This window comes from Meriones unguiculatus, chromosome 2 (genome assembly GCF_030254825.1).
Source record: "Meriones unguiculatus strain TT.TT164.6M chromosome 2, Bangor_MerUng_6.1, whole genome shotgun sequence".
In the NCBI taxonomy this organism is placed as follows: Eukaryota; Metazoa; Chordata; class Mammalia; order Rodentia; family Muridae; genus Meriones; species Meriones unguiculatus.
The window spans coordinates 38,632,885-38,645,959 of NC_083350.1; the positions used below are offsets into that span (position 1 = coordinate 38,632,885).

At 34.6% G+C, this 13,075-nt stretch overlaps 1 protein-coding gene across 4 annotated transcripts in view; it reads right to left on the reverse strand.

Annotated features, from left to right (window-relative positions):
• Window positions 1–13,075, reverse strand: part of Dmxl1 (Dmx like 1) — a 137,585-nt gene that overhangs the window by 38,442 nt on the left and 86,068 nt on the right. For 2 of the 4 annotated variants that reach the window (XM_060377289.1, XM_060377288.1), the window contains exons 29-31: window positions 12,704–12,817; window positions 3,999–4,156; window positions 1,275–1,414 (exon numbers count right to left, since the gene is read on the reverse strand). In XM_060377289.1, coding sequence (XP_060233272.1) covers window positions 1,275–1,414; window positions 3,999–4,156; window positions 12,704–12,817 — 412 coding nt within the window. The remainder of the gene's footprint in view (window positions 1–1,274; window positions 1,415–3,998; window positions 4,157–12,703; window positions 12,818–13,075) is intronic. The other 2 variants (XM_060377291.1, XM_060377290.1) reach the window with 1 other exon arrangement.

The window sequence follows — 13,075 nt, forward strand, 5'->3', positions numbered from 1 at the left end:
ATTTCAAACAAGTTAAATTCCAAAAATGTAACTGAAAATTTATTGCTGAAGAAAAAAGTTCAGGAATAGTGCTACCTCAAGGTCTAGCTATACCACTGCTAGGCATATATCCAAAAGATGCTCAAATATATAAAAAGGATATTTGCGCAACCATGTTCACAGCAGTTTTATTTATAATAGCCAGAACCTGGAAACAACCTACATGTCCCTCAGTTCAGGAATGGATACAGAAACTGTGGTACTTTTACACAATGGAATACTACTCAGCAATTAAAAACAAGGAAATCATGAAATTTGCAGGCAAATGGTGGGAACTAGAAAAGATCATCCTGAGCGAGGTATCCCAGAAGCAGAAAGACACACATGGTATATACTCACTCATAAGTAGGTATTAGACATATAATATAGGATAAACATACTAAAATCTATACACCTAAAGAAGCTAAGCAAGAAGGAGGACCTCAGGTTAGATGCTCAATCCCCACTCAGAAAGGCAAAGGGGATGGACATTGGAAGAGGGAGAAAACAGAGAACAGGACAGAAGCCTACCACAGAGGGCCTCTGAAAAGCTCTACCCTGCAGGGTATCAAGGCAGATGCTGAGACTCATAGCCAAATTTGGGCAGAGTGCAGGGAATCTTATGAAAGAGGGAGATGATAGAAAGACCTGGAGGGGACAGGAGCTCCACAAGGAGAGGAAAAATAAATAAATCTGAGCACAGGGATCTTTTCTGAGACTGATACTCCAACTAAGGACCATTCATGGAGATAACCTAGAACCCCTGCACAGATGTAGCCCATGGCAGCTCAGTGTCCAAGTGGGTACCCTAGTAAGGTGAACAGAACTGTCTCTGACATGAACTCTGTGGCTGGCTCTTTGATCACCTTCCCCTGAGGGTGGTGCAGCCTTACCAGGCCACAGAGGAAGACAATGCAGCCAGTATGGATGAGACCTGACAGGATAGGGTTAGAGGGAAGGAGAGGAGGACCTCCCCCTATCAGTGGACTGGGGGAGGGGCATGAGTGGATAAGAGTAAAGGAGGGTGGAATTGGGAGGGGACTAGTGAGGGTGTTACAGTTGGAATATAAAGTGAATAAGCTGTAATTAATAAAAAAAATAAATAAATTTAAAATAAATAAAAAAAGAATTCCACAATTCCAACTAAATAGTGTGTAACAATTTGGTAACTTATTAATTACACATGTAACTTTTAAAAGTAGTAATTATATAGGCTAAGATGATATTTTAAAAGCTTGAAACACAATGTTTCACACCTGAATGAATTTGAATTTGAATGTTCATGGAAATGGACATCAGAAGGTAAAATGTTCTCATCATCATCGTCGTCATCATCACTTTCTAGACTCTCCTCAGAATCATACTCTGCTCTACTTTGGGAAGGGGGTAGAAAAGGCTGAAAGAAAATTTATATACATTATCATCCAAATATCTGATTTGATGCATCCAAACACATAATTCAACCTACTAATGGATATTTCACTATAAGTTAAATAACTTATTTACCAAACTATATCTTTGATATAATTTTAGTTATTTTATCAGTGAACAAAAAATTACTTAAGAATGCCCCTCCCAAACTCTATTTTATAGCTAATATCTACAAAAAAAATCTATCCCCACCCCTCTGACAAGGTATCTCTCTGCAGCTCAGGTTTGTCTTTGACTTGTAATCTTCCTTCTTCAACCTCTCAAGTGCTAAGATTACAGGCATTTGCCAGCATAAATTGGCTTGATAAAAGAATGTTTAAAAGAATTACAGCTGATGTCATGTAAGAGTTTTACATTTTTAGTGGTAAATATAAGCAAGTAATCTCAGCACAGGGAAGCAGAGAGGTAGATCACAGGGGCTTCCTGTCTAGCATACTTTTCTATTTCTAGGCCAGGGAGAGGCACTCTATCTCAAAATAAGGTAACAATACCTGAAGAATGACACCCAAATGTTGTTCTCTGTACCCATGTCCATGCATACCCCCATAGACATGCATACATACCTGCTCATATATATATGCACATATACGTACACACACAAATATAAACATGTACTACTAAAGGGCTGAATTTACAAGTTCATAGATATTATTATTTAACATGAAGATAGCTTTTAAAATATTGAAACCCAAACTTTGAAATATTAAAGCTATATTAAAGAACATTTGTCAAAAAAGAAAAAACAAAAACCAGCTTATTTTTAGCCATCTATATAAAGAAATAGAGAGAGCAGTAAAACGAAAACTGACTTAGTATAATTAAAATATTAAGATATTGTGATTAAAGTTTTTTGTTCATTTAAACTTACTAGCTGCAGTTCAAAAAGTACTTGCATTATGACTATGTAAATTATAACATGGAATATGTACTTTTTGTGTGTATTGGCAAACTGACAAACTTGTTAATTTTTACTCTTTTGTACTTTGAATGCTGCATCTTTAATGTAAAGTTTTTGATATCTGGAATACCTTCATCCTTTCTTCAAAACCACCATCTGTATTTATACTATGTTTACCTCCAAGAAATTTCTATTTGCATATCCATAACATTTTAAGTATCACCAATATTATTATTCACAACTAGCAACTACGTTTTAGGATTGTGCTTTTATGTCTTTCATCTTTGTTGAATTCCCTCTTCTGACTGTAGAATATCTTATGGGAGACAATAAATTGAAGTAACTACATACTGTGTTATTCGTGTGTCAGATGAGTAACAGGCAATGACTGATGGGCTTTGAAAAAAAAATGAAGTATCTGTCCTTTACCAAAGCATGCACCCCTTATCAAACAGTGATGTGTGCAATGAAGAACTAGTAGGGAAGCTTGTGTTTTATACAATTACTAATCTGTAATATAGTGTAGTAAATTCAGCTTGAAAGAATAATGTTATTTAACTAAACACTGGAAAATAGAATTTGTACCTGTCAAAACAACTGAGGGAGGCCTAAGATTTAAAAATGAATGAGGGACTATGGATTTAGCTTAGTGGTACAAGGCTTGTATAAGGTTCTAAGTTTGACTGCCAAGACTGAAGGGAAAAAAAAATGAAAAGAAAAAGAAAAAATCGAGGAACTAAGTATAGATACTGGGTCTCGACTCTAGGCCACTATTCATTTCCTTAAAAGCTGGTTAAATGTATGAGGAAAATAGGTCAGTTTCTTTTTTATAGTGTTGAATATCTTGGTTGAGGAAGACAAACACCAACCCACTCACAAAAACTTCGAACCAAAATTTACTCTGTCTACATGATGTGCAGGCACAAAAATAAAGCAGCGATTGAGGGAATGTCTAACCAGTGCCTGAGACCCACCCTACGAGAAATAACCAACCCGACACTATAAATGATACTCTGCTATGCTTATAGACAGGAGCCTAGTGGAAGAGTTGAGGAGAGGATAGAAGCACACAGAAGAGACAGGAACTCCACATGAAGACCAACAGAACCAACTAACCAGGGCCTTGGGGGCAGGGGCACTGTGGAGACTGAAGTATCAGCCAAGGACCAAGCATGGACTGGACCTAAGCCCCCATCACAGATGTAGCCAATGAACAGCTTGCTCTTCATGTGGGTTCCCTAATAAGGGAAGTGAGGACTGTCTCGGACATGGACTGTTACCTGCTTTTGAGCGCTTTCCCTGGCAGCACTGGCCCTACAGGCCGCAGGGGAAGGAAGAGGATGTGCTTAGTCCTGATAAGCTGATATGCTGGGGTGGGTGGGTTAGAGGGGCTCACCTTCACTGTGGAGTAAGGGAGGGAGTATGAGAAAAAAGGGAGGGGGGTGAGACTGGGAGGACTACAATGGGGATGTAAAGTGAATAAACATGTAAAAATTGAAAAACACATTTACTTCAATAAAGGCTTATTGACATGCTCAAAAAAAATTAAAACCAGAGTAGAATATTTAGAAGTACCGAGAGCTAATCATTTAAACCTACTTGTTCCCATTAGACTATTTGAATACTGTTCTGTGTAGTAATATTTTATTACCTTGGCTATGAAGTAGTCCCAGATACTTAGTTCAGGTGGGATGAACTTCTCTTTAACTGTCAGTGATTCCTGATTTACAGAGGAAGAAGTTACAGCGGAAGATTCTCTGCAAGATACTTTTGATGGACTAAAATGTTTGTCTTGTTTTTCTCCTTCAACTAAAGAAATGAAGAAAATAAATTATTAAGGTACTATATCCAATCACCATCTTCACATAAAAGATAACAATAACTACTGAAAGCACATAAAAACTAAAATATGATTTTGAAAGTAAAGAGCAGCTGAAAAAGCAGGCAGGAGAAGGAGGAAAAAAAATCACGCTAGATAGCTATACTTTTACCCTAACTTGTCCATTATCTGAACGCTCATTATCTGTTGTACGTAGCATATAACAGATGCATTATCTGCCTACAGATAATAAATAAATAAATAAAGTAAATAAGTAAATAAATATCTGTCTACAATTTAGTTAGAATTGTAACAGAAATTTCCCAAATTCTTCTATGTTGTGACTTTTAGGAGGGAGGGGTTTGCTAGGGATTGAACCCAGGGACTTAAGAATATAAGCACAGATTCTACCAGTGAGCTACCCCAATAAGCCCTTAAAAAAAATGACAACTAGGTGTGGTGGCTCACACCTGTAATCCCAGCACACAGGGAGGCAGAGGCAGGAGGATCTTTTTCTGAGTTTGAGGCCAGCCTGATCTACAAATCCAGTCCAGGATAGCCAGGATGTTACACAGATGTTACCCTATCTCAGAAAAAAAAGACACAGTGTCAATACGAATTCAAAATAATGCTACACTTCAGACCGTTCATTAAGTGGTCTCATTATACATTTAAAATATTTACCAGAAAATATTTTAATATTTTTACTTCAATAATTAAATTATATTTATAAAAACTGGAAAAATGGGTGAGAGCTGTAATTTATACTCATTAAAATTATACAAAAGAGAAAATGACACTTTTGTTTTACTTTCTAAAAACTCTATAGAGAGGGGAGGGTGGGATTGGAAGGAGAGGAGGAAGCAGGTCACACCTGGGATACAAATTGAATATATTGTAATAAATGATAATTTAGAAACTAAAAAAAAAAAAAAACCTCTAGAGAGTATTCTCTCAGTATTTGTCCTAGAAAACTAAAGACAATAGTATCTGAAAGGCAAAAATTATGTGAGAGTTTCTAAAAGTGATTTGTATGGTGCCAGTGATCAAAGCCAGGGCCCTTCACATGCCATGCAATTAATTATTGCATCACTGAGCTACATATTCACAGGCTATAGAAACACCAAGTCAATACTAAATCATAGACAAACAAGGATCTTGTAAACATAAGCATGACCTAATAGGCAAACAATTCAAATTAAGGTACAATATTTTTCTCCAATGGTTCCAATGAAATTTACTTACCTCCAAAGTGATGTAAGTATTTCTGTGCCATAACTGTAATTTTATCATTTGTACTTATTCAACTTTAAGCATACAACATGCACATGCACTATATCAAGCAATAATAACCTGAGTTTAATGTAGTAATTATTTGACTTTAGAAAAAAGAATGACATATTAATATTCTAAGATAAATAATAGTGGTTCTACTGTTACTTCATCATTAAATGATTAAACTTGCACATTTAAATCTGTATAAACTTTTGCTTTTATTAATATCAACAATCAAGTTTTAATACACATGTTGCACACATTAACACACATTCTAATACTAAAACAGAATAGAAATTGGATGTAGACCTTTTGATTTAGCTATGAGGAATGGAGGGGATAAAATATGGCTAATAAAAATAAAGGCATGTATAGAGAAAAGCTAGGTAAAAAATCATGAAATCATGATTTTTTTAAATAAAAACATAACCTCCTTTGACTCCCTATTTGGTTTCCATGCAAAACAGATTTCACATACAAATATCCCCTTCATTCCTTGAGAATCCTGATCTGACCCTTAGCACATTCTATACTATAAAATGTAAGTTATTCCCAAAAGAATCAAACAGAAATGTATAAATGTGTAAGAGGTCATGGGGATGGAAAACTGGAGCAATAAGAAAGAAAACTGCTTTCTATAAGAAAGTTTTCTATATTGCTGGATGTTACCATAAATATATTATTATGATAAAATCGAACAAATTAAGGGACAGAAGTGAGAAGGGAAAGATAATGTGTATGAGTGGGGTTGAATATGCTCTAAGTACATTATATACATGTATGAAAATGGCCTTAGGTAACCTTATAACAACAACAACAATAATAATACAGAAAAAGCTAAGAAGTTTGCATAAAATTTACCATTTTTCTTTTTGAGTATGGATGTGTGTGGTGGGTGTGCATGCACCGGTATGTGTCACATTGGTGCACACACATGCGGAAGCCAGAGCACAGCCTCAAGTGTCATTTCTCAATGGTGCCGCCTACCTTGTTATCTGCCACTGGCCTAGAATCACTGTCTTAGCCTCCACTTCCCCAGTACTAGGATTAGGCATGTGCCAATACACCTGGCTTTTATGTGGGTCCGAGAGTCTGAACTCAGTGTTCATGCATGCATAGCAAGCACTTTACTGAGTCATCACTCTAGCCCCAACATACTATTTAAAAGCAGTTATGACAAAACTTATATTTTGTAACCACATTTAATGATTATTTGTGATTTTAACACACTCAGCAGATCTATTTCATTTCCTCCTTTACAAAGGAAAGCCAACTTATCTTTGGGGCTCCTACAGAGAATGCCAGAGTACATAAAATTCATAGTGAAGGACTCTAAAACTTAATACCAAAGTGCAGAGGAGAAAGAGTAAATTGCTTAACTAATGACTAAAACTAGTTCTGTTGAAGAAAATACAGATACGAGAAAGATAAAAGACATTAATCGTAAATAAATTACTCTCAAATCCATTTCTTGTTTTTGCAAGACAATTAAGGCTAAGTGCATTTTGTCTTAGAAGTATGTGTATAACGAAGGGTACTTAAGATATAAATCTATGTGGAGTCTATACATAAGCTTCAAAGAGTCCGAAAAGGAAAATATTTTTTTTCATTCAAGTGATTTATCTATTTATTGAGGCGTTCCTTTAAAATTTACATAATTAATTAGCAAAGGAAAATATTAAAGAAGCAATGAATTAAATGAAAGTTGTTCTTAAATGAACAAAATTAATAATTTTCAAAAACTGACATGCAGCTATAATAATGTTTGACTCTCAGATTCCTCCTAAAATTATGACCTCATATAATACTCTGTACCTGTTCTATAAATATTCATAAAAATGAAATTACAAGCTGGGCATGGTGACATTCAGCTTTAATTTCAAAACTTCAGAGGAAGAGGCAGCCAGATCCCTGAGTTTAAGGCCAGCATGATCTACAAAGTGAGTCCAAGGCCAGCCAGGGATATAAAGTGAAAACTTGCTTAAAAATAAATACATTTTTGGTTGTGAGCCTAGCCTTTAATGGCTGAGCCATCTCTCTTCCCCCTGAGGGGGGGGGGAAGGCAGTCTGACCAGGCCATAGAGTATGACAATGCAGCCAGTCCTGATGAGGCCTGACTGGCTCGGGTCAGATGGAAGGGGAGGAGGACCTCCCATATCAGTGGACTCCGGGGGGGGGGGGGGGGAGCATAGGAGGAGAAAGGGAGAGAGGAATTGGGAGGGGTCTATAGCTGGGATACAATGTGAATAAATTGTAATAAATAAAAAAAAATAACTTAAAAAAAAGAAAGAAAAGGCAGACATGAAGACACACTGAGGAAATCCAAATAAATAAAAAGGAAAAATATACATTTATAAGTATTTGAAAAGGAAGTAATTTTTCTTCAAATCCTATACCCAAGCAAATTCTATGATAGCTGATGTACAAAATGATTCACTGGAAGATAGCAAGAAAACATCAAAGTTGCTATTTGAACTTTTTTTGGTAAGATGTAAGGGAAGAGCCGAAAGAAAAGGGAAAAGCTGGAGAGAAGAAAAAGTAGGGCAAATATGGGGAAAGGAACAGAGGAGAGAACAAAAACAAGCAAAGGGGTAGGAAGAGAGGAAAAGAAAGAGGAGAGAGAAGAGGGAAAATGACTGGAGGAGAAAGAAAACAAGCTTCAGTGCTATATGCACATGAGCACACAGGTCTAACGCTGATGACTCAAGCCTGTTCTGTCAACAATGTTATATAATCAAAAGATCTGTGATCACTGTGCTGGAATAACAATTCTAAATTATTACAAATACCACAGTTTGGAAATAATATTCAATCCACTTTTGTTGTTAGAAGCATCAGAAAAGTCTACAGAAAGACAATATGGTTAGTTTTAATAACCTAATTAAATATCATTACCCACTAAATGAGGATGTCCAAGTCAGACATATGATATGTTGCTTTTTATAGCTTTGAGCCTTATACAAATAAAAAAATAACAGCCTTAATAGTGAAATAAAAATTATCTGTAAAACTATATATTTACATTACTTTCAAGCCTTCCTCAAAGGCTTCTTATATCTCCCATTCTCACAATAGTGTTATTTAAACATAAAGGGCAACTTGATATGACATGGCCCTCACTAAAACCTATGACTAACAAACATGAATACATTTGTAAATTGTGTTCATGTTTGGTCCTCTTTTAGAAGCTCTTAATAATCAGACAGCAATGATGAGTACTTGCCTGCCATGCTCCACTGTGTTTTATCACACGTATCTTAAATGTGTTTGCCTCTTTAAGAAATGTTATTGTCACTAATAAAACACGTAGCTTTCAAATGATTTGTATTTTCTGATCTATATTTAGCTCAAATAATAAGAGATCAGAGATAGTTTTAAATGTCTTCAAAATATATTTAATTAGCGTTTCACAGTAAAAAGACATTACATAATTAACACAAATAAAATATTCATTTTATATTTCACTTTTCAATTAGGAGTTAAAATTTTCTGTAAACTTACTACGAGAAGCCAAAATTCACGTTTTATGATACATTTTCTTACAAGTTGCAAAATTCTAAAAATTAAAATATTGTCCTGCATTACAATACAAGAAGCAAAAGTATGGATTTCTAACTGTTTTCAGAAAAAAAAATTAAAAAAAATTTGCTCTTGGTATTTTCCACATTAATAATTAGCTATCACAAAATAACTTAAAAATACCATGAGTGTACACAATTACAACTTAATTATAAAAATTAAAATTTTCATTAACATGTGATTCAGAATTCACAAATTTCATTAAGTTATGTATATTACTGGTAAGTTATGTATATTATTAAAATTTTGATTTAAATCCCAAGCTGTCATTCCTAGCCAGGTAGCCATGGGGGAGACATAAGAAAGCTAACTGAGTATGAGGCAGGGAGCAGCCAGAAGTGCTGTTCCTGTATGGCTCCTGCCAACTTCTCTAGGACTGATATGAAGTACTAAATAATCCATTCTGCCCCAAGTTTCTCTTGGTGAGAGGGTTTTATCACACCAACAAAAAGCAAACTAACAGTCATCAAAGAATTAGAACAAAGTATGTGAGACATGTAGAATATACTATAATTTAGTTGATGAGACCATTATTTCAAAACACTTAAAATTGAGAATTTTATACCAAAGTTTATAAGAAACACAATTACCAAATTTCAAACACTCCTCCAAGCACAAAATTTGAAAACAATTTTTAGAGAACATGTACTTAGGGGGTTCCAAATAAGTATATTTCATTTTTCCCCTCGAGACAGGGTTTTTCCCTGTGTAACCTAGGCTAGCCTCAAACTCAAAGCAATCTGCCTGCCTCTGGCTCCCTGAGTGTTGGGATTAAAGGTGTATGGCACCATGCCCTGCTACAATTATTTCATTTTTAATACACAGTACTTAGATATTGATTAGTTAGGAAAAAAAAACACTGTAGACTTCTCAGTTTTCATTTGGCTAAATTTAAAAAGCACATATTTTAATGCTGATTTAATTTACATAAACTTTCTGCACTATATTATTTTGTCCCTGTGACAGTTAATGTTGTCAACTTGACAGCATCTAGAATCACCTAGGAGATAGCCCTCTAGACATGGCTGCAAGGATTACCTTGTATTGACTGAGATGCTATTATGAATTATGCCATTTCTGATTGGGGTCCTGGATTGTGTAAGTAGAGAAAAAGAGTGGATACTCACTGGTCTTCACTTCCTAAGTACAGAAATGATATAACCAGCTACTCCAAGTCCCTCCTCGCTTAACTTTATGCCAGGACAACTCTACCTTGCACTGTAAGCTAAAACTAATACTTCCTTAAGTTGCTTCTGCCAGAGTTCTTTATCATGGCAACAGGAAAAGAAATGAAGATAATCCCTTTGGTCAACAATATATACTGAATATTATTTAACACAATTAAGCTCTTGAAACATTGTGATTGCATTTTGCAGCAACCCAAACACAGAGTACTGCTTACAGACAAGACACGTAAAATTCCTCAGATTGCTGTGCTGCATTTGTGTACTTTAAGGATACAATGTGTTTAAAACCCAGATTTCAGAGTTTTATTTCACAATACCAGTCACCATTCTGTTGTTTTATCCTGGTTGTTTTTTGGCCCTGAGAATTTTCTCCTGGCTTTTCAGAGAATGGGCTTCACAGGACTGGCTGTTTCCAACCTGTACTACTCCATTATCTACTGCTTCCATTTCCACCTTTAGTCTCTCACTCTTCTCCCTTTATTTCCCTTTCTTTTCTTCCCTGTTCATTTTCAAACTAAATTAGTTTGGAACCAAAAGCCTTTGTCTTCATCAGCTGATAAAACATGTAATATAGATCCTATAAGTTCACTTGGTATGACTATATCCAGAATAGTTTCTGCATTCTCAAAGATAAGAGTAACATAACATAAATTGGATGTGTTTACACCTAACCCTATCACAAAGTAACTGAATTTTAAATATTTTGTCCCCAATCCAAAAGGATAATTTTTGGGTATTTGATTATTTTTGATTATCTGAGAAAATTCTTATGAAGATTCTTATTTACAACTACAGAAAGATATTTTTTTGCCCTCAAGCAACAAATTTTAGTGTTCAAGTAAGAATCAACCAGAACTTCAAGTTCTTTATATATCCAAATTTTACTGAAATACAGGTGTGCTTATGTAATTTTTATTTATTGTTACTTTTGTGCTACAAAAAAAGACTGAGCAGTTGTGAGATACCAAAAGGTCCCTGGACTAGCAAAGCTGGCTGACATCTGTTCTATACCATGAACTGAATTTGCTTAATGGCACACATTCAATATAAGGAACCTAACCCTGACTGTTTTGAACTTGTACCCTCAATCCCCTGTGTTGAAAAAGGGAAGAAACATGGATTAAAAAGTAACAGTGACAGAAAAATGAACAGTTTCAATATGAGGATAATGTAAAAGCTAAGCTACCAGGAAGACTTTTATTGTATAATCATATGGAATCTTATCTTATTATGTCACTCCCGCTAATAATGACTGAGTAATTTCAACATAACTACTTTTCTTTCCTCTAATTACAGAAGAATACTTAAAATCTAAAAATATTTACTTATCAGCGTATAGACTTTAACAATAATGTTTTAAAAACTTTTTCCTATTTATTTTATGTATGTGAATGTTTCACTTGCATGTACATCTTTTTGCTTAACATGTATGTCTGTGCATCATGTATATACCTAGACCTGTGAAAATCAGAAGTGGGTGTTGGCTACTCTGGAACTGGACTTACAGACAGCTATGAACTGCCATGTGAGTGCTGGTACTCATGTGGGTCTTCTGCAAGAACAAGTGCTCTTAACTGCCATCTCCCTAGCCCCACCATGATTTTATTTAAATGATAAATCAAATCAAATTTTATTTTCCTGTCAAGTCCTTCATTTCCAAATCAGAAATATCTAAACTTTACAGATATGTACAGATACAGGTCCATGATGCTTACAGGTGGTAGGGAAGAAGTGGTTTTAAATTCAGATATATTGTTGGACTTCACTTTTAAACATATGCACAAGGGTTTCTTTTAAAAAGCATTTAAAATCATTTCCAAATTTGTATTTAAAGATTTAAATTTACATATATTTTAATATTTTTTTAGAAATTTAATGTTAGTATAGTAATAAGTTTTCCAGTATTATAAATTAAGTCCTAAATCTACTCAAGATAATCCTTAAAATTGAAAAACCAATACTATCACATCGGTTAATAATAACAGACGTTTAAAAAACATTATGAAAATTATTTTCAAGTTGAAAACGGGGGTTGTTGTAATTTTATTTAAATGTAGAACATGTAGTGAAAGGATACAATTAAAATATTTACTATTCATAGTATTAAAAACACTTAGAAATCCAAAAACTCTAATAGCCAGTCATAATATGCAAATCATAGAGCAGCCTCACGGGAAATGCTTTCCCAGTTATTTCAAGCCATACTGTGATTTCCTATGATCAGCACCAGCATTCCTTGTTGTTTTTGTACACTCAGAAATGTTAAAATTTAAGGGACAGAAACTATCCAAAACCAAGAATTTGAAACTAGAATGGAATAGCAGAAACAGTTTTCTAAAATGCTAATCATTGTTTTAAATCAAAAATATGGCTTGATTAAATCTGTCAATTTTCTTTAATGCCAAACAAAATAAACTACCCCACTGTATGCAACCATTCTAAACAACACAAAGCAAGCTAAACTGTAAAATCCTATTTCTAAAGCTAAGATCTTGCCTGCAAGAGTGGGAGGGCTATGAGAACTGATGGCTGAAAGAGCTTTGGAAAAGCCCACACATTCCATGGAGAATACCACTACCTGGTGGGGGCTAGGTATAGCAAAGTGCCTTCCTGCCAAAGAAAGAAGAAAAAATATGTATTTGGTATAGAACAAAAAACAAAGTTACAGCGCATTTCAAAGAAAATGAAGATTTTATTATAAGACACATTATAATTACACTGCATAGGCTAATCATCAGTACAGGAGTCTCTTAAAGATTGAAAACTTCATGAGAAGCTTTAACACTTCATTTTTTTAAATTTGATAACAAATAGCATAACAAAAGCTTTCTTAAACAAAATTAAAATATAATTACATTTAACAAAGTT